Consider the following 21,105-nt stretch of genomic DNA (forward strand, 5'->3'; position numbering starts at 1 on the left):
CAGTACGCATGAAGATAAGGGTTTCCAAGGTGCACACTGAAGAAGCTAGAGAGCAAGCTAATTACATGAAGAACTAAGATACTAATATGGGCAATCTCTGACAGAAACCAGAACTGCCAACCCTTATTCCAGATGTGGAGAATGCATTAGGGAGGAAGTAGCCCCAGGATTACAGTATCAAGAGAGAGCTCCCGGGGGCTGGGGATTTAGCTCAGTGGTAGAGCGCTTACCTAGGAAGCACAAGGCCCTGGGTTCGGTCCCCAGCTCCGAAAAAAAGAACCAAAAAAAAAAAGAGAGAGCTCCCATTTCTACCTCAGCACTCATCTCTCCACTGTATCCCTACTTCTTTCCTTATTATGTGAGCACACTGTAGCTGTCTTCAGATGCACCAGAAGAGGGCATCGGATTTCATTACAGATGGCTGTGAGCCACCATGTGGTTGCTGGGAATTGAACTTGGAACCTCTGGAAGAGCAGTCAGTGCTTTTAACTACTGAGCTATCTCTCCAGCCCTGGCAAAGGTTCTTTTAGCCAGGATAATAAGAAAAAGCACTCACCAGTGATTATTATACTTTGAATTCTTCTAAAGCTCACAATGGCACAAAAGTCAGATATTCTTTTAGAGTCTGTTTTATATGTACAGTCCAGGAAAAGACCTGTCATGACTCCTCCTCCCATAAAGATCTAATTACTACAGACTGTCTTTACCAGGCTTGTGGAAACTGGAATGGTCTACAGGGCAGCATTCACTCAGCTGCCACACTGTTTGCACCTTCTTCTGACTACTGCCGATCTCTACTCTCCACCTCTGCGGCTTCTCACTGAAGAAAAAATACCAAAAGAAAGTTAAAATGAATAATAAACTACTTATAACTAAACAGCAGCTGCTTCCTTCCTCCCTCCCTCCCTCCTAGTCATTTAGTGAAATCCTTATGTGGCGAGCACTGACTAGAGATATAAATAGGTTACAATCCCTTAGCTGGGAGTAGTCAAGAAAGGGAGAGAGACAAAAACGTACACACATTTCAAAGAAAAACAAACGTTTTTTAAAAAGCAGTAATAGTCTAGGGCTGGAGAGATAGCTCAGCAGTTAAGAACACTGACTGCGCTTTCCAGAAGACCTGGGTTTAATCCCCAGGACCCACATTCAGCTCATATGTCTCTAATTCCAGTTACAGGGCTCTGACACCCTCACACAGACATACATGCAGGCAAAACACTAATGAACATAAAATAAAAATAAATCATAAGTAAGCAGCAACAGAGAAACAACTGTGCAAACCAAGTGTGGTGGTATACTCAGTAGTTCTAGCATATGAGAGGCTGAGGCAGGAGAATCACTACTAGTTCAAGACCACCAGCATGAGCTACATAGAGAGTTATAGGCAAGCTTAAACAATGAAACCCTGTTTCTATCCTTCTATTTTCCCTCAAAGAAAAAAAGAAAAAACAGTGCGGGCAGGGGTTGGGGGGCGGGAGGCACCAAGGTAGTCAAGACTAATAATTATTTAAAAGATAAAGTAAGGAACAAGAGTGAGGTTTGGGGGTTACATGATTAATGGTCATTTGAAAGATAAAACAAAAGAGGAGGGGCTGGAGAGATGGCTCAGTGGTTAAAGAGCATGGACTGCTCTTCCAGAGGTCCTGAATTCAACTCCCAGCAACCACATGGTGGCTCACAATCATCTGTAATGGGATTTGGCGCCCTCTTTGGTGTGTCTGGGAACAGCTACAGTGTACGCATACGTAAATAAAAAAAAAACACAAGAGGAGAAAACAGCATTATAAAAAGAGTAGCATTTTAAATTTTTTATTTAATTATATACCTAATTTAAAAAGATCATCATGGCAGGAGAGATGGTTCAGCACATAGAGGCCTGATAAATTGAGTTCTATGAGAACTGACTCTCGTGAGTTGTCTTCTGACCTCCACACATGCCATAGCATGTACTCGCCTGCATATATCATGCACACACATACACAATGAACATGTATTTTCTAAACATTTAAAGATTTAAGTATGAGTAGAGACAGGCATGTTCCACAGCTCATTTGCAGGTCAGAGGACAGCGTGTATCAGTTTTCTGTTTCTGTCTTGTTTTTTGAGGACGAACTGTGACCATTTCTGCTGTAATGAGTATTGGGGGTTTCAGTGGCTTTTCCTGTCTTGTCGCCCATTTGGCCACAGGTGGAATTACATATACAACAAGCCATTACACGAGTCCTGAAGATCTAAGAACTTGGGTCATCAAGAGTTGTGCAGTGAGTAATTTTCTTACCAGCTGAGCCATCTTCTAACCCACCCTTTTCTAAACATCCTCCACCTACCCGCCTTTCTATTTATTTAGTGTGTATGTGAGGATGTCCGTGTGTGGGGTGTGTGTATGCCATGGTGGGCATGCCGGAGTGTACATGTAGAGGTCAAAGGACATCTGTGGAGGTCAGTCAGTTCTCTTTTAACCATGTAAGTAAGTTCCAGGAGTTGAACTAGATCATAAGATCCAGAACTTTTACTATGTAGGACAGGCTAGCCTTGGAACTCATGAAGATACTCACCTAAGTCCTAGAAATATAGGCATGTGCCATCACACCCAGGCAAAAACAATTTATCTATAACATGTTCACTAAATTGGCAAATAAAAAGGCCATTAGTAGGTAGACTCAACAGTGCACTTACTTGGAAATAGAAACAGGACAACAAAATTTAAAGCCAGCCTGGGTGGCATAGTAAGACCCCACCTCAAAAGTCAACTGATCACTGGGTATGATGGTGCAAACTTTTAGTATGGTAGAAGCTTCGAGAGGCAGACGTGAGGAAAGAGACATCAGGGGGAGCAGCACTGGAATGTCAGGGTGAAGGACTACAATGAGTCTCACGTCCACAGCCACACCCTGGTCCTGCTGTGCCTATCTAGCCTCATCACTGTCTCTCAGTCCATTGTCATCAATGTCTGTCATTTCTTCCTATCACTTCTCCCATGATTTTGTGACAGAACTATAAATTGACAGAACAAAGACCAGAGAACAAAGAAAGTCTTAAGTGACACAAATTCTGGGAGAAGAAATATTAAAGGCCAGGAGTCAGAGAGTGGGACAAGGACTACCAGGCTAAGCCATAATGGGTCATGAAATACTATGGGAATGGGCCCCAAACTGCCTATAAGGTACAATGTAATTATTAAGGTGCTTACCTTTGATACAAATTCTTTAATGCAGGTGGTCTGACTGGCAACTGAAAAATGTGTTGCTCATCAAGAGGATTTTGTTTGTAATATTTTATGCAGGATCTAAAAAGATGAAACAATTTCTTTTGGGAATAAAAGCTGTCAGAAAAGATAACTGCTTCCTATTTTACCACTAACTAGGACATGGACAGAAGGAGTGGGCCATAACAGTAACAAACACAGCCTCCCCACCCCCACTTTCCATCCACTGCAAACAAAACTTAAAGACAATGTTTTCTTTCTGGCCAAGGAAATCTCATCCACTTCAAAGAATTTATACAGACTGCTTTCTTATATAAAATCATATGAGCTGAGAATGTAGCTAAGCAGTGGCTCACACCTCTAAGCCTGGGCTACAAATGAGACAACATCTCAAAAGAAAAGGAAAAAGTGCTTACTGTGTTAAAGAAAAGAGAAGCTCGTGCTGAGGTTTAATGAAAAGCATGCAGATGACTAATATTTCGAGAATGTGATGGAGTTTCCGAACACGGTGAACCTGTTCCTGTGTGGTTACCGACGGAGAAATGAAGTACTCCTGGAAGACAGAGATGGAAAGAGGGGATGGAAGCAAAGACTAAGCAGAGCCTCCACTCCTCCACATCTAAATCTGGATGTCTGATAACGGGAAAGGGAGGCGAGGGTGGCACAGAGCTCACCACCCTTCACCATTAGCCTTAAACCAAGGTCTTTGCTAAGGACGTTGGAAATGACACAGTTCCTATGAAAGCTGACCCCAGGCTGCTTCACTAAGGAGGACACGCGTGTAGCCAACACTACTCATTACTGAGGATGACTCGAAGGACTAATCTGAAAGACCAGTCTACATCTCTCCTTACCTGGTGACCTGAAGCCTGAGAAACTAACCAGGTGCCTGTCAGTTTCCCCTTGAACATATTACTGGTACATCGGCACAGCTTTTGGAGAAGAAATTTGGCAAGCTAAGCCAGTATCATAAACCACTGAACTTTCCAGTCCATTTCTGGGACCCAACCGAATAACCCAGTGGAAATGTTGACTTCGACAACAGCCAAGATTTTATCTAGCCTGCTGGAGTGTTACACTTTGTATAATTCTTTCCCCTTGAGTGAGCCTAGAACTTATAAACAAACATGATGTGGTTTTATTGCCATAACTAGGCCACTTATAGACTATTCATTAATCAATAATATATATTAATACATAATATAAAACATGTAAACATATGTTGTAATACATCATAATGTTATATGTATTATACTATATATAACATGTTTATATCTAACATACAAAATATATTATATATTAGCATACATAGTAATAGACTGTACTGTTTAATAATATATAAAATATATAACATGCATTATATAATATTAATGTTATATGTAGTATATAAATTACATTATAACTTGTTCATATATAATATATATAATAAGTAGTTATCATCTGTTCCTTATAAAATCCTGCCCAGAGTCAGGTGAATCTCTGAGTTTGAGACTGGCCAGGACAGCCAGGGCTATAGAGTGAGACCCTGTCTTATATGAGTACACTGTCACTGTCTTCAGACACACCAGAAGAGGGCATCAGATCCCATTACAGATGGTTGTGAGCCACCATGTGGTTGCTGGGAATTGGACTCAGGACCTCTGGAAGAGCAGTCAGTGCTCTTAACCACTGAGTCACCTCTCCAGCTCAAGACCCTGTCTTTAAAAACAAAACAAAAACCCTCCCAGGCTAGCCTTTAAGATGACCAAGAAGCAAAGGAGATGCTTTTCCACTCACTGTCACTCTGAAATAAACTGTCATGTGGTGGGAGGGTCCATGATAAATGCTGAGAGTATCCTACAGAACCGGAGATTGGTCCTGAGCCAATACATTAAAGAATATTGTAACTTCTTTAGCAAATAATCCTTCATATGAGTCAAGAGGATATAAAATAGATATGCCCTTATAGAGTCCCCGACAATCAAGGTAAGAGTTTTGGTAGAAGAGTAGCATCAACACAATAAAACTACACATCAGTTACATAAATACAAAGAGAAAAGGAATGGCAAACAAGCACCTTTCAGATTGCTACTGAAGAACAATAGTAACTGTCGTCAGTTGGCTCACTGTGTTTCCTAGGACCTAGAACAGAGGCTAGCACAGCAGATACTTAGCAACTGTGTGTTGTTATGACTATGTACGAGAAAGAAACTCACCAAATGATTCAAAGATGCAAGTTCCTGACCTATCAAGGAAAACATATGCAAATAAGCTTTAGGAAATTTCCAGTAAATTTTTAAAAATAAAAAGAATCAAAGAAAAATGTTTGTAGTTCATATATTAAATAGGTGGTCAAGGTAAATAGTTCATCAATTACATTATAAATTTCATACTAATACTTATTCTAAAACTGATCATAGCTTGCCCTAATAAACAAAGTATCAAGTGTTAAGTATTAGGAAAAATCTTTTAACTAGTGACAGCAGGTTCAGAAGGTAAAGGTGCCTGTGACAGCAAACCTGACACCTGAGCCCGAGCCTGGGGACCCGCATGGTAGAAGGAAGGACTGACTCTAGAAGGTGTTTCTACAGCCTCATGTACTCACGGGTGCCCCACCACACCACATTTTAAAACAAACAACAAATGAAACTTATATCTAAGAGCCCAAAAACTGAAAGGAAACACTACAGCTCTATTTACTCTACTGTATTTATCAAGTAGGAAATAGGCCCAGAAAAGGAAAATGCTTCTATCAGTCAACCAGAAGTAAAGCCAAACTGACAATGACTAGGAAGATAAAAAACTAAGAGTAGTTATGGATGGCAACTGACAAGTTTTTGAAAGCTTTAAGTTGGAAAAGTACTCACTGACGAAAAAGCTGATATAATCTTTCTTCAGTTTGTCCAAGCCAATTTCCAGAAGCATCTGAAGTGGAGTGGTTCCAGAGAGAGGGACACTGTCCATGGCTGAGTGGTAAGACTGATGAATGAGCTTACTCAGCAAACTGTTACTCCCACTGTGCAACTAGAAATAAAAAGTTACACACTCTTAAATTTAAGTATAAATAACTGTAATAGGCAAAATAAAATCATGAGTTCAAAATTAGCATCATACAACTTCATCCTCCTGACATTATGAATTCTTTCAATAAAAGCTCCCAAGTTAACCTGAGTCCCTAAGATGCCACTCCCGGCTAGAAATGTGCCTTTAGAGTGCTCGCCTAGTGTGCCCAGGGCTCTGGCTCCATCCTCAGCTCTGCATGAACAGCAAGTTGGCCGTACACGTGTCTCAGAAGTTTAAAGTCAGTCACCCTCAGCCATACAAGCAATTTGATACTGCATTTTTTAAAAAGCAAGACGAAAAAGAAAAGCTATTCCTACTCCACTTGTGTTTTGAAAATCTAAAGCAGCCAAGGAAGGCCTGAAGTGTTGAGCTTAATTTCACCAGAGAAAATCCGAGTTGGTCCTGTGAGGCCTTACAACAGACATCTCCTGGGTGACGGCAGCACCACTGAGTATCTTCAGGAAACTTCTGTCTTCACTCACAATGAAGTAGACTGAAGGAACATAGTCTGCTCCTCAGCTTAGTTTGAGTATATGACAGAGTCATTTTTAGTTGTGACAGCCCACATAACTTGGATTATTTGTAAAGTACAAAGGGCTATCAACTCACATCTAGCTTTGTAATCAATTATTAAACTGACTTTAAAATGGCACCTTGCTGCTGCTTTCTTCAGTCTTCAGCTCTCCTTGGTCTTCCTCATTTGCTGTTTTAAAACTGGATTCCCATGGTTTGCACTCACTGTACTCAGCAGCAGGCTCATTTAACAGCTAAGCGGAGACCACTCCCCACTGCTCCTGCCTGCGTAGTGAGCTCTTGTGCTTGTTCTCCATCTTCTTCACAACACTCATTACTGTTCCTGGTGCTAGGATCAAACTCAGGGTCTCACACAGCTACAAAAATTTTTTTATTATGAACTGGTGGCTAAGTTATTTAAAATGGTTCCTAATAAATCCTTTGTAAACTTTTTATTTTGCTTTTTGTTCAATGTAAAAGTAAGGTAACCACACTTTGGAAAATTCATACTGAGACAGAAATGTCATCCAGGGCAAAGAACAGTTATCTGTAAAGCTTCTCCCAGTGGTTGTCATTAAGAATTTAGCCCCAACTGGTCCCAAATGATTTGTTTTCAAATTTTACACTTTGTAAAGTTACATGTACTTTGCATCATTGGCCAACACTGTTTTAGCAGCTATTACACACAATGTTCTGTGGCTACACCACTGTTACCCAGACATCGTGTAGCAAGGAAAGCACACTTATCTATTTCTGGCTCCTATAAAGTAAATTACTAGGCTGGAGAGATGGTTCAGTGGTTACAAGCACAGACTGATCTTGCAGAGGACCTGGGTTCAATTCTCAGCACCCACATGGTAGCTCATTAGTGTCTGTAACTCCAAGATCTGACACCCTCACACAGAAATAATGCAAAGCACCAATGCACATAAAATAAAAATATTATTAAAAAAGAAAAGAAAACCGTACATATTGAGATTGACAATTGGGGTTTTGTTTGTGAGGCAGGGTCTCACGACACAGCCCAGGTTAACCTCCAACTTGTGAATGAACATTCTGCTTCTTAACAAAAACCAGGATTACGGGCATGTCTTAACATGCCTGGTCTTGATATATGCTTCTGTGCGTGAGTGCTAGGTAGATCCCAACACAAGCATTATTGGTTCAGAAGTCCTTTTACATTTTGGGAATCTCAGGTTATCATCCAAACTGCTCTGTAAAAGAGCACCGTAGTTTTCAGGTCTTCCCAGTGGCCTATGAAAACATTCACTTCCAGAGCAGGTTAAGAGTATCAACAGATTATATGTGCCAAGCCAGACACTAGGTACTGTGTATGCATTAGATCAATTCTCACCCCTATATAACAGTATGATTCAGGAAGAGTCCAGTCTTCACACTGTAGATGAGAGCAGTGAGGTAGGGAGAAGTAAAGGGCCCCCAGTTTACACAACTAGAAGGTAGCAGAGCTGGAGGTCAAAGCAGACTGTTGGATCCAGTGTTTTACCAAACGCTCTCTGTTTGTTTGGTTTGGTTTCTGTATGTCATTGAGAAAACAGTCTACTCACACCATTCAACCTACCCATGGCTGTATATCACCACGCTGCAGACTCTGCAGGATCAATGTGAAACACTTCACCAAGTCTTGATATGAAACCACACCTTAAAAACCAAGTCACACAGAAATCATTTCCACATCTCTACGGATTAAAGTGTCAATTTTAATGACACACACACACACACAAAAAAAACCCAAAAAACAAAAACCCTGTACTTTAGCAGTGAGAGGGAGGATTTTAACTGGGAGGGAAAAAAAGACAAAAAAGATATAGCTCAGATTGCCAAATAACATTTGGTAGATTGATCGATCGATTAATCTAAAATTGTTATATATGAGTTATATATTTATAAAATTGTTTTATATATATGTATGTTTTAATTCCTGTAAATATCTCAGGTAAACATAGCTGTTTTATATTTTAAAGACATGAAAGGGGCTGTAAAGTTGGGTCAGTAGTTAAGAGCACTGGTTACTCTTCTAGAGAACCAAGGTTCAATCCCCAGCACCCACATGCTGTTCCCAACCATCTATAACTCTAATTCCAGAGGATTGAAACTGCCTTCTGGCCTATGCAAGTAGGCTGACCTCATGTGATATAGAGACATACACAGGCAAAACACTGATACACATAATGTTAAAACAAACAAAACCTTAAATAAACAAAAGAAAGCCACTTTAACGATGATGGATACATACTGCTGCTCATTTTGCACCAAAGCTGTTCAGCAAAATCGAGATCCCCCCGAACTGTGACAAGCATAGACCTGACGACGGCAGCTGTGTCGTGGTTCACTGCCTGAAAAAGATGTAAGCTTCAGAGAACACGTGATTTATTTACTTTTAAGGTGAAGTAGCTTAAGCTTTAAACACTGAGAGCTATGAAGACATGAACATATACAAAGAATTATAGAAATGTTTTTTTCCTCAGAATCTTTACTAATAAGGAGACACACTTGAATAGAGTAGTTGAATAAAGAACTAGAGTTTTGAAGTTGTTTTAAATCTGTAATGACTAACCAGACATGGAGGCAGTTACCCATAAAGCCTAGCACTCAGGAGGCTGAGGCAAGAGTAAATTGCACTTGAAGCTACCCTGAGCACAACCCTGCCTCAAAGCAAAAACCAACCCCCAAACAATCCGAAAAACTATACTGCTTAAAAGTAGATCTCAATTTTCTTCCTACATGAGAATAATTATTAAGTGGCCTTTGACCCCGTTTCTTATTATCAGGTGGAAACTGTTAGTTTCACAATGGCACATTATGGCACGGTTACAGCATTTCACGTTGTTTTCTTATACTACGGCAATACTTCCTACAGTGTATTATTAACATAACCATGTCTACTTTCTGCAGCTGAACAACAAAACAAACACAGAATAGAAGGAGGGAAGGAGATCTGAGATGCTATGGCATGAAAGGGAGCAGCACATCAGAGTTCCAAAGCAGGGTAAGTTTCTAACTGATAGTAATTGTTTATCTCTCCCTCCCTCCTTCTCTTTTGGTTTTTCCAAACAGGGTTTTTTTTTTGTGTGTGTGTGTGTAGGTTTGGCTGCCCAAAAATTGGCTCTGTAGACCTAGCTGGCTGTGGACTCAGAGGTCCACCTGCCTCTGCCTCCCAGGTGCAGGGATTAAAAGCATTCGCTACTCGCCTGGCTTGCTTACCTCTTTTTGTGTGTCTTTCTTGGTAGAATCATCAAATTCATCCAGTTTATTTAAGTCTAAAAAGCAGGAAAGGCTTATTAAGTTATTTTAATTTTCTGCTTCCTGTATTATTTCCATCCTACTCCTGTTGTCAAGCAGCAAATGGGAAGAGTAGGAGAATACTGGAACTTTAGCAAACTACAACGATAGCTATCCTTCAAACAGGAGCTCCAAACAAGAGCCGTCCATATGTAGAAGACATTCAGATACTGTCTCATTGCTCTTCTACAATCCCAAGCACATTTATTTATTTGTGCTACATAAACTTCCATGTCAACATCTCTGTTTTACAGTCCTGAAGCCTGGGCAAGCCTAGGGATTTAAGTATAGTTGGCAAATGCTCGACCACTGAGCTACATCCCCAGCTTGGCTCTGTAGACCATGTTAGCCTCAAACTCAGATCCACCTGCCTCCAATTCCCAAGTGCTGGGGGATTAGGGTCGTGAGCCACCACACCCAGCACTTAGGTAATTTTTTGACTTTGTGACAAGGCTTCTCTAAGTTGCCAAGCTTGACTGACACTGAAAGCTCTCTACAGCTCAAGCTAACAGTTCTCCTGCCTTGGCCTTTTAAATAGCTTTACAAACAGATCACAGGTCTGTGCTGCCAGGCTTCACTCAAACTGTATCTTAGAATTTTTACAATAACATCTATCTTTGAACCAAAGCTGTTTCTCTAGCCATATCAGATCATAGTTTTAATGTATTCTAACTCAAAACTATATAAAGCCAAGAGACAACTGATATTTAAATGTAGAAAGAATATGTAATGAATTACATATTGTAATGAATTACAAGCAACAGACAAGAACAAATTATGAAAACAAACACCGTTTAGGAATTCCTGCACAGATTCTACAGCAGATTTTGTTTCCAGAGGTTCGAGCCATTCGGTTATACCAGTCCTGATGCCATCAGCCAAAACCTGTAAAACAATTTAACAATTAGAAAACATGTCAGCAGAAATCATAGCCTAATTAATAGGGATATATTTAATAGTATTATCAATTAAGGTAGCAGTTCTTTAGAACAATTTTTTAAAGGATTTATTTATTTTATTGCATATATTGAATGCTTGGTGCACCACATAGAGTGCCCAGTGCTTTCAGAACTCAAGAGGTCACTGGGTCTCCTGGTAATGCAGTTACAGATGGTTATTAGGTACCATGCGGGTACCAGGAATCAAACCCAGGTCCCCTGGAAGAGAAACAAGTGCTCTTAACCACTAAGCTCTCTTTCTAGCCCTATGGTAAGGGTTTTTGAATGTTGACTACTCACTAGGCATTGTCAAAGGATTTTGTATGTCGTGTGTTATTTAATCCAAACAAAACTCTCTAATCTCTAAGGCTGCTGTCTTCGTTTTACTAAGGCTAAGAAAGTGTCAGTAGTTAGTAACAAACAGCAGCAGGGTACATATCACCAGGCTGGTTCTAAGGATGGTATTTAACTATAATGCTATGCACACTGGACCAACATGCGATCTGGGGAGGATACAATAGAGGTGAAGTAACAGCGAAACCACAAATGTGAGAGTGAAAGCAAAAGCAAGTTTATCCAAACACAACATAATCACACACAGGCACAGACACAACTTAAGCACGTGAAGGAAAGGCAGTCAAGACACTGCACTAACTACAGGACTGATAGCAGGGCTCTGTCTGCTGCAACTTAGCAGGGACCAATGTCTCCAAGCAGGGAAGAAGAGGGGGAGGATTCTGAGGAATGCCTCCAACCAGCGTGAACAAACAGCAGAGAACAGAAGGAAAAGAGCGAAAGACTGAGAAACTTCACAAGTCTTTTTCCTTCCCATTAGGAATGATATCCACTAGTGCTGTTGTAATAACATGACAGGATCCAGTGGTTAGCAATTCCTTTATTCCCAGGGAAAAGAAAAATGTTTCTCAAAAGAAAAGAGGTCATTTCATATTTACAGAGGGGTTTATGAAAAAGGTGAAGATAATCTTTATGTCTCAGAATGACTGAGATAGGGGTTGGGGATTTGGCTCAGTGGTAGAGCGCTTGCCTAGCAACCGCAAGGCCCTGGGTTCGGTCCCCAGCTCCGAAAAAAACAAAAAAACAAAAAACAAAAAAAAACCAGAATGGGGTGGGGGATTTAGCTCAGTGGTAGAGCGCTTGCCTAGCAAGCGAAAGGCCCTGGGTTCGGTCCCCAACTCCGAAAAAAAGGAAAAAAAAAAAAAACAAAAACAGAATGACTGAGATATTTAACTTGGGGAGGTTTTTTTTTTTTTTTTTTTTTTTTTTCGAGCTGGGGACCGAACCCAGGGCCTTGCGCTTCCTAGGCAAGCGCCTACCACTGAGCTAAATCTAAATCCCCAACCCCGAGATCAGGGATGTTAAACATAATTACTATGTGTAGGATGGTCCAAATCACAAGGAATGGGGCAGTGTGGAATGCCCACAGCGCCTCTATTGGAAAACAATGCATGGTCTTGACAGTGTGTCAAACAAAGGTGAAAGGGTTCTAATTGGCTAGTATGATAAGGCCGGTGAAACGGCTCAGAGGATAAATGAGCTGCTGCCAAGCCTGATGACCTGAGTTCTATCTCCACAATCCATATAGGAGAAAACTGACTGTCACAAGCTGGCTTCTGACCTTCTGCACAAATACACTCTCTATATAAATAAATATAATTAAAATTAAATATATAAAATAAATAGTGTGTGTGTGTGTAGGAGAAAGTATGGTTTAAACATAGTTGCCATATGACCTAAAACAATTTCACCAGAGATGCAGAAAACATATGGTAACAGAAAAATTTGCATAAATGTTCACAGTAATATCATCCCTAATATCCAAAGAACAAAAAGATAAAAGGAACATCCATCAGCTGATGAAAAGATGAACAAATGCAGTATATTCATAAATCAGATGCTATCTGGCAATCACAAGCTGTGAGACGTATAAGCACACTAGTGGTTGCCAGAGACTGGCAAGGTTGTGAAGCGAGTGCTCAATAGCACTGTGGAAACAAGGTCGCACTTAGGAGTAATAAAAATGCTTTATAACTAATGTGGTGATGGTTTGTACAATTCAGCCAATGAAGTAGAAAGGTAAAGCATAGCTACTATCTAAGTGGCACTCCCTTTCGTTTTGAAGACAACTGCCACATAAACAACAGTGCAAATTATCAAGAGTATAGTGAAATGTAACGTTTGGAACAAATTTTGAAGAAAATCAAAGTTATATTGTCAAACAATTTTCATGACAATATGTAATTCAATGAAAGAAATTGTAGAAGGATACTCACAAGGAGAAATTTCAGTTCTCGGTGAAGATGATTCAAACAACCTCTGGGCTCTCCTGATTGTACTCTGATATTCTAAAAATTATCAAAGACCATCAGTTTTCATTGGCGACCCATGTTCTCTAAGAGTTACTGTGACTCACATTTCAATGGCATATTTTATAAAGCACCAGTAAATTAAGTCCATGCCACAGTCAGAACATCTTATCCCAAGATCTTACAGATCCAGTTATCCTGATACACAATCTGAATCAGTCCACTGCTCTCTTCCAGACCACAGAGACAGAGCAACTGCCTCCCTCACATGGTCACCTGCCTTTCCTCATGGAACTTCCAAGAGGATAGGTAGAAAAAATTTAAATAGGGGTTGGGGATTTAGCTCAGTGGTAGAGCGCTTGCCTAGGAAGCGCAAGGCCCTGGGTTCGGTCCCCAGCTCCGAAAAAAAAGAATTAAAAAAAAAAAAAATTTAAATAAACAGCTCAAAACTCAGTGATAGTCAGCATTCTGACACCTGAAAACGAAGTCTCATTAAGTCAGTGTGTTAGTCTACCAGAGTCTAACCAGAAGCTGTGGTGTTGTAACCTTAAGTCCTTAAAAACAAGTAAGTTATTCCTACTACCGGAGAAGAAAAACATAAGTATAAATACCCATAATCCTACCCTCCAGGAGAACCACTGTTAATATGAAGAAGGCTTCTGGGTATATATATTTTTTTTTTTTTTACAAAACATACTTGACATCCACAGTTGTACATATTATTCTGTGTGCTTCTCTTTCTAAGTTTTGCTTTAAAAGTTTTTCCTATTCTTTTAAAATATTCCTGGCAACTCCATGGTGGCTCGCAAACATCTCTAATAGGATCCAATGCTTTCCTCTGGTGTGTCTAAAGACAGCTAGTGTATTCACATAAAAATAAACAAATCTTTTAAAAAAAATCACCAAAATAAATCTTAAAAGAGGGTTAGCTGAGGACACAGGTCAGTGGGAGAATACTTGCCTATTATCTTATACACAATTTCCAATATCAAAAATAATCTTTTCTTTAAAATTTTATTTTTTTAAAATGTGCATTGGTGTTTTGCCTGCATCCATGTGTTTGTGGGTGTGGCAGACCTCCTTGAATTGGAGTTACAGACAGTTATGAACTGTCATGTGGTTGCTGGAAATTGAACCTAGGACCTCTGGAGGAACAGCCAGTGTTCTTAATGGCTGAGCCATCTCTCATGCCTCACCAAATATAATCCTAATTTTCTCATTTCTTTTTTTTTTTTTTTTTTTGATTTATGTTCAACAGGTTCTATTCTTAACATTTGAGAACTTAGCTTTTTGTTAGCAATTTAAATTTTTCTCCCCTTCCTCCTTTGTTTTTCTCCTTTTCTTTTGAGACAGAGTCTCAATATGTAGCTCAGGTTGTCTTGGAACTCACTATATAGATTAGGCTGGTCTCTCTCCTTGGCTCTGCCTCCTGAGTGATGGGATTAAAAGCGTGTGCCACTGTGCCTGGAACAGAACTGGACTTCTCTGGAGTCACCGCACAAAGACTGTAACCATCTCTTGAAAGTAAAATTCCATAGTGACAGGATTATAAGCAGCTGGCAGCTCAGCTTACTTGGCAAAACCTCTATTAGTTGTCTGATGAGACCCCGGGAGTCTTCTGAGTGGTACAGCCTAACATCCAGTAAGTGTCAAAGCTGGAAGTTTACAGCACTAGCAAGAAACAAACCGCCACTCAGAAGTGAGCAACCTAAAGAGAAGACACGGTCCATTCCTACCAGAGTTGCAGTTGAAGACAGGGGAGGGGTTTGAAGAATCTCATCCACAGGGCTCCAGGAAAGATCCAGAGTGACTGTAGTTTGTGATGGGGTAACAGTGTCATCCAAGTCAGTAGACTTAAAGAGCTCAAACTGGGCAAAGCCTCTGGCTGTTACCTGAAGACCAGGAGATCAACAGCATCAACTCCACATAACCAAACCATTATCAAAGTTTTTGATTTCTTTCTCAGAAGGAAAAAAGCCCCATACACTACACTGCCATCCAAATGAAAAAAGAAAAGACAATCCTTGTAAGCCACAAACATTAGGCAAATAGAGGGAGCACATATACAGTATGTGGGTCCCTTATCTGAGGACTTGAGCATGGTCTGAGAACCAACCTCACAGCCAGCCAGGGATAACTGTGCCCTGGCTGATATAAAACTAAAGAGAAATACTCTGATGCTACAGAGAAATATTTAGTCACAGTGAGAGAAAGGAGAGAGCTGTTAAGTGAGGACAGCAGACCAACTAAGCACCTGTAAGTAAGCTAATAAGACAAATACTCACAGCAGACAGGTGATGTCTTTTCTTGTGTAAATTTTTTAGATTTTCCAGATTTTCAGAGTAATTTTTATCAGCTACAGGACATGAGATGAAAAAAGGAGGAAAGAAAGAATTGATTTAATTCCAAACTATACTGTTAAAACTAGAAAGTAATACAGGTGGTGGTGGCACATGCCTTTAATCCTAGCACTCAAGAGACAGAGGGGGATAGATCTCTTTGAGTTCCAAATCACTCTGGGCTATGTACTGAGTTCGGGCCTACCTGGGCTACGGATAGTGAGACCTTGTTTCAAAAAGAATATAATTGGGTTTGGGGATTTAGCTCAGTGGTAGAGCACTTGCCTAGGAAGCGCAAGGCCCTGGGTTCAGTCCCCAGCTCTGAAAAAAAAGAACCAAAAAAAAAAAAAAAAAAAAAAAGAAGAAATAATTAAATCAAAGCAAAATCTACATCTAAAATCTAGAGAGACCAAGACAGAAGGATATTGAATTTGAGACAAGACTGGGCTATAAAGACACTCCATAATAAACAGACAAAACAAATGTACACACCCTCAAATATTTATGGGAAATTAAATAGTCAGGCACACTGGTATGGACTTGTAGTCTCAACTGCTTGAGCCCACATATTTAAGACTAGCATGAGCCACAAAGAACTAATATTAAAAAGAAGTCTGTGCAGTGGCACTCATGTATAACCATGAATAATTGGGCTTTACACCACAGCTGAAACAGAGAATAAGTTCAAGAGTTCAAGGACAACTTTCCTTACCAAAAGGTAATCTTTTAAATTAAAAAGTACAAACTAAATTAAACCCAAACACAGCAGGCACAAGTTTCTACAGTACCCCCTCTACTGTTGAGCACAAACTTGAGATTCAATGTTCCATATTTTACTCCCATTCTATATGGAAGTCCAGGAATACCACCAAACAACTAGGCAAATAAGTATACCAAGACTGAGCGCTCACCTTTACAAGTGACCACATATAAGACAACGTCTGTAACGGCACCATTTGCTGTGATAAGCTCAGCTCCAAGCCAACAGGTACTCTCAGGATCTGAACTGTCACATCTCACCCACAGAGGAGGAAGGGCGGTCACCGGCTGCTTAATCTTCAAATGGGTCATGTTAGGATTGTGAGCCATGGTATAGAGTCCAATTAGCTGCCTTGAAAACAAGGACCAGGGAAACCAGTTATAAAATGGTGATTACATATGACCTCTGAGGCTGAAGGTGTGCTTCCTTGGCAGAGCACATGCTTGGAATGTGGGAAACACTGACTTCAATCCCTAGTAACAGCCACCCTCTATTTTTTTCTTTTAATTTAAAAAAAGACAATGTGAAGGATCTCACAGAAACAACAATCTGGAAATGAAGAATGCATGAATTCATGTATGTTTACATATTTCGGCAAGAGAAGAACCGGGTATGCTATATACTCTAAAAGTTAAAAGTCTAGAAAGATAGTTTAGCAGTTAAGAATATGTATTGCTCTTGCAGAAGACCAGAGCTCAGTTCCCAGTGCCTACACTGGGTGGCTTAGAACTGCCCGTAACTCCAACACCAGGGGTATTCAATACTTCTGGCATCCACAGAGGCCTTACATGCACATACAACATTACTCACTCCTTTCTCTTTCTCTCTCTCACGCACACATATACACACACCTGCACAAATTAAATAAAAAAATTACAGTTACATTCATTGGGTATAAAAATGTATCATATATATATAATGACAATTTAGCAGCACATACTATATTGTATATACATGTAACATATATTGCTTTGCATATATAAATCTATAATTGTTGAAAGAGAAAATGGCAAGGTAGACATATCAAAATATAAACTTGTTTTTAAGGTATACAGAAGTTATCATTCAAAATTTAAAATATAGGGGCTGGAGAGATGGCTCTGCTATTAAGAGCACTGACTGCTCTCCCAGAGGTCTTGAGTTCAAATCCCAGCAACCACATGGTGGCTCACAACCATCTGTAATGCGATCCGATGCCTTCTTCTGGTGTCTGACAACAGCTACAGTGTACTTATATACACTAAATAAATAAATAAATCTTTTTTAAAAATTCAAAATACATATATATATCAAAGGTAAAGATCAACTAATACAATGCAGCCTAAACTATTTTTTTCAAGAGACAGAAACAATTTACTATCAGATACTCAAGAAAGGAATTTCTAAGACATTCAACTTCAAAAGTAAATAAAAAATCTTAAGATGGTATGAAAGGCATGAGAAAACCAGGGTTGGGGATTTAACTCAGTGGTAGAGCGCTTGCCTAGGAAGCGCAAGGCGCTGGGTTCAGTCCCCAGCTCCGGGGAAAAAAAAAAAAGAAAAAAAAAAGAAATAGAAAACCAAGAAATGCTAGGGGCTAGGAAGACAGCTCAGTAGATAAAGTGCTTGTCTTGTAAGCACAAGGACCTGAGTTCCATCTCCAGAACTCATGTGAGACATGCATGCTGGGGGAGAGGTGGCACACATCCTTGATTCCAGCACTCAGGCGGCAAAGACAGATCTCTGTGAGTTCGAGGCTAGCCTTATCTACAAAGTGAGTTCTAGGATAGCCAGGGGCACACAGAAAAACTTGGTTCAAAAAACAAACAAACAAACAAACAAACATCATACACACACCTAGCCCTCAGTCCCAACAATGTTTCAACTGAAATCCTATTCCTAACTCTACACTTAAAACAAAACAAACAAAACCAAGTTACCTCGCTCTTCCAACTGGTAAGGCCAGTGGCCTAATATTTTCACCAGTAGAAAGATCAGAAATAGCAGTTTCCTCAGACTGTGGTTCTTCAACATGACTTGTTTCTTCCTTCTCTAAAACCTTGAAAAAAATGGTTTAGATTATTTAATCAGATGTAAGAGTCAATTCTCTTTTGTGTGAGAAAATGACAGCAGTGTGGCTGGAGCGATGGCTCAGCATTGCGAGCACTGTACTAGAGCAACAGACAACAGTGAGCTGCCATGTGGGTACTGCAAACCAAACCGAGGCCTTTGCAAGAGAAGAGTGCTCCTAACCACTGAGCTGTCACCTTTCAGCCCTCAAAGATCCTGACTACAGTTGCTTCCTACATAAAGGGAGCGTCTGATGATGGAAGAAAAGAGCTCTGACAGGCACATACGATGGGCTAAAGGTAAATACCTCAGGAGACCCATGGGAGATACCCAGCCACAAGTATCTTTCATTTCCCAAATGGAACAACCAGTTTCTGGGAGATGAGCTTAGAGCGCACAGCCCCCAATTTTTGCCATTCATTCATTCATTCATTCATTCATTCATAAACAAGGCCCTTATGCAGGGATCACAGGTATGCAGCACCACACTCAGTCATAGTGCCCCTCAACCCCCACTTCCTTCCTTCCTTTGTCCTGGAACTCACTCTGTAGGCCCACCTCTGCCTCCTAAGTGCTGGGATTAAAGGTGCGTGCTGTACATCTGGTTTTGTCCTTTTTCTTAATGGAGCTATTATAAAAAACATAAACAAACAAACAAAAAGCACATGCAGCTACTAAGAATTAGCCACAAAAGCCAATACTTACCACTTTTTCCACAAGAAACACTAAGTCATTTTCATTTAGAAGAGTTTTCAGAAGATTTGGTTGGGCTTTTTTGCTGACCAACTGCACTTGTACATCAGCCTGTAAAAAAATAGATGCAGTGTTTCTCTATATAAGTTAACTACTAAGACCAGTCCCATGTAAATTACTAAAAAAAGGAATTTGAGCTATGCAAAATATTTAAAAAGGGTTCACTTACATGTCATTTCTCATGTTTAGAAAACTTGACTAAAGGGGCTGGAGAGTTGGCTCAGCATTAAGAGCACTCACTGACTGTTCTTCCAGAGGACTTGAGTTCAATTCCTAGCAACCACATGGTGACTTACAACCATTAGCAATGGGATCTGATGCCCTCTTCTGGTGTGTCTGAAGACAGTGACAGTGTACTTATAAACATAAAATAAATAAATCTTAAAAAAAAAAAAAAGCAAGCAAGAAAACCTGACGATAAAATGGACTGAGGAAATGATTCCATTGTAGTTTGTGTCTTACACACACCCATGTAAAGCTGAGCACAGCGCATGGATCTATAACCCCAATGCTGGGGAGGCAGAGACTGGAGATCTCTGGCCAAGTAAGGAGTTCTAGAGTGAATAGGAGACCTTGTACAATAACTAAAGTGGACAGCAACTGTGTTACTGACCTCTGGCCTCCACATGTATCCATGGGCACACACGTCAAAGTCTACCTGAAAATGGCTGCCTTGTAGAGCCCCCTTGCGTATGCCTTTGCTGACATCTTCCTCTAATTAGAGTATAATGTAGGACAGAAATAGCAACTTACTAGTATTATCCTTTCTTCTACTGGAGTATAAAACTGTTCAAATTTAGTTCATAAGTATCTTTTTGTTTCCAATGTACTATACATACACTGTACAAAAACATGAAAACAGCCTTTTACTTTTCTTCTTCAAACAAATGTATTCTGTATGTGTATGCCTGTGTGTGTGTTCCTGGGTGCACATGTGGAGGTCCAGGACAATGCTTGCCTTCCACCTTCATGTGGGTTCTGAAGAGTCAACTATTGTACTCATCTAATAGATATCCAGGTATGACTCACATATAAAGATGGGATGTTTTCGTGGTTTCATATCATGAACTGCTTTCCCTGTTATTAAGGATCTGGGGATACCTAAGACCACACCTGGTGTATATCGATTCTGTAAATGTTATTTTTTGGTAGTTTCCAGTTAAGTGTTGTAATAAAACAATAGACAGTTAGCATCCATGATTTTCTTAGAATATCTAAAATCATATTAATACAATCAAATTGCCTTTCAAATATGTCAGACAACCCAGTCAACACAATGAATATTTTCGTCATCAGTTATGAGAAGAAATTAGATATCCTGTTGAAGATCAAACCTGCCAAGGAACTCAACGCCCCTGACCATCAGCAAGTAGTCTATCAATAATGTCACCCCTTTTCCAACACAACTCTACTCAGGGATCTCTTTCCTTTCCTCTCTATCCTTTTCCCCCCTCCCTTATCTGGAATTAGGGGTTTGGAAGGGTGGAAGAAAGAACCCACAAAGTAGCCAAAGACACCTATGGACGCTCATTCAGAGAACCAAGGATATGGTTAATCTAGCCTTTAAGTTTCAGTTATTGTAGGCTGCACTGTGTCCCTTAAAGATACCTGGAAGCACTAACCTCAGTTTTTGTTTTTTTTTTAAAAGATTTATTCATTTATTATATATAAGTACACTGTAGCTGTCTTCAGACACACCAGAAGAGGGCATCGGATCTCATTACAGATGGTTGTGAGCCACCATGTGGTTGCTGGGAATTGAACTCGTGACCTCTGGAAGAGCAATCGGGTGCTCTTAACCACTGAGCCATCTTTCCAGCCCTCTAACCTCAGTTTTTGTGAATGTGACCTTATGTGCAAATGGAATCAAGTCAAGCTGACA

At 40.1% G+C, this 21,105-nt stretch overlaps 1 protein-coding gene across 1 annotated transcript in view; it reads right to left on the bottom strand.

Moving 5' to 3' along the window:
- Positions 1 to 21,105, bottom strand: part of Zwilch (zwilch kinetochore protein) — a 29,470-nt gene that overhangs the window by 3,267 nt on the left and 5,098 nt on the right. Inside the window, exons 3-17 of the mRNA XM_032910447.1 lie at positions 19,176 to 19,274; positions 18,341 to 18,459; positions 16,573 to 16,772; positions 15,608 to 15,678; positions 15,059 to 15,214; positions 13,290 to 13,361; positions 10,852 to 10,945; positions 9,983 to 10,038; positions 9,015 to 9,114; positions 8,340 to 8,419; positions 6,052 to 6,208; positions 5,401 to 5,429; positions 3,622 to 3,758; positions 3,191 to 3,286; positions 708 to 820 (exon numbers count right to left, since the gene is read on the bottom strand). Of these exons, the coding sequence (XP_032766338.1) occupies positions 708 to 820; positions 3,191 to 3,286; positions 3,622 to 3,758; positions 5,401 to 5,429; positions 6,052 to 6,208; positions 8,340 to 8,419; positions 9,015 to 9,114; positions 9,983 to 10,038; positions 10,852 to 10,945; positions 13,290 to 13,361; positions 15,059 to 15,214; positions 15,608 to 15,678; positions 16,573 to 16,772; positions 18,341 to 18,459; positions 19,176 to 19,274 (1,579 nt within the window). The remainder of the gene's footprint in view (positions 1 to 707; positions 821 to 3,190; positions 3,287 to 3,621; positions 3,759 to 5,400; positions 5,430 to 6,051; positions 6,209 to 8,339; positions 8,420 to 9,014; positions 9,115 to 9,982; positions 10,039 to 10,851; positions 10,946 to 13,289; positions 13,362 to 15,058; positions 15,215 to 15,607; positions 15,679 to 16,572; positions 16,773 to 18,340; positions 18,460 to 19,175; positions 19,275 to 21,105) is intronic.

This window comes from Rattus rattus, chromosome 8, assembly GCF_011064425.1.
Source record: "Rattus rattus isolate New Zealand chromosome 8, Rrattus_CSIRO_v1, whole genome shotgun sequence".
Classification (NCBI taxonomy): Eukaryota; Metazoa; Chordata; class Mammalia; order Rodentia; family Muridae; genus Rattus; species Rattus rattus.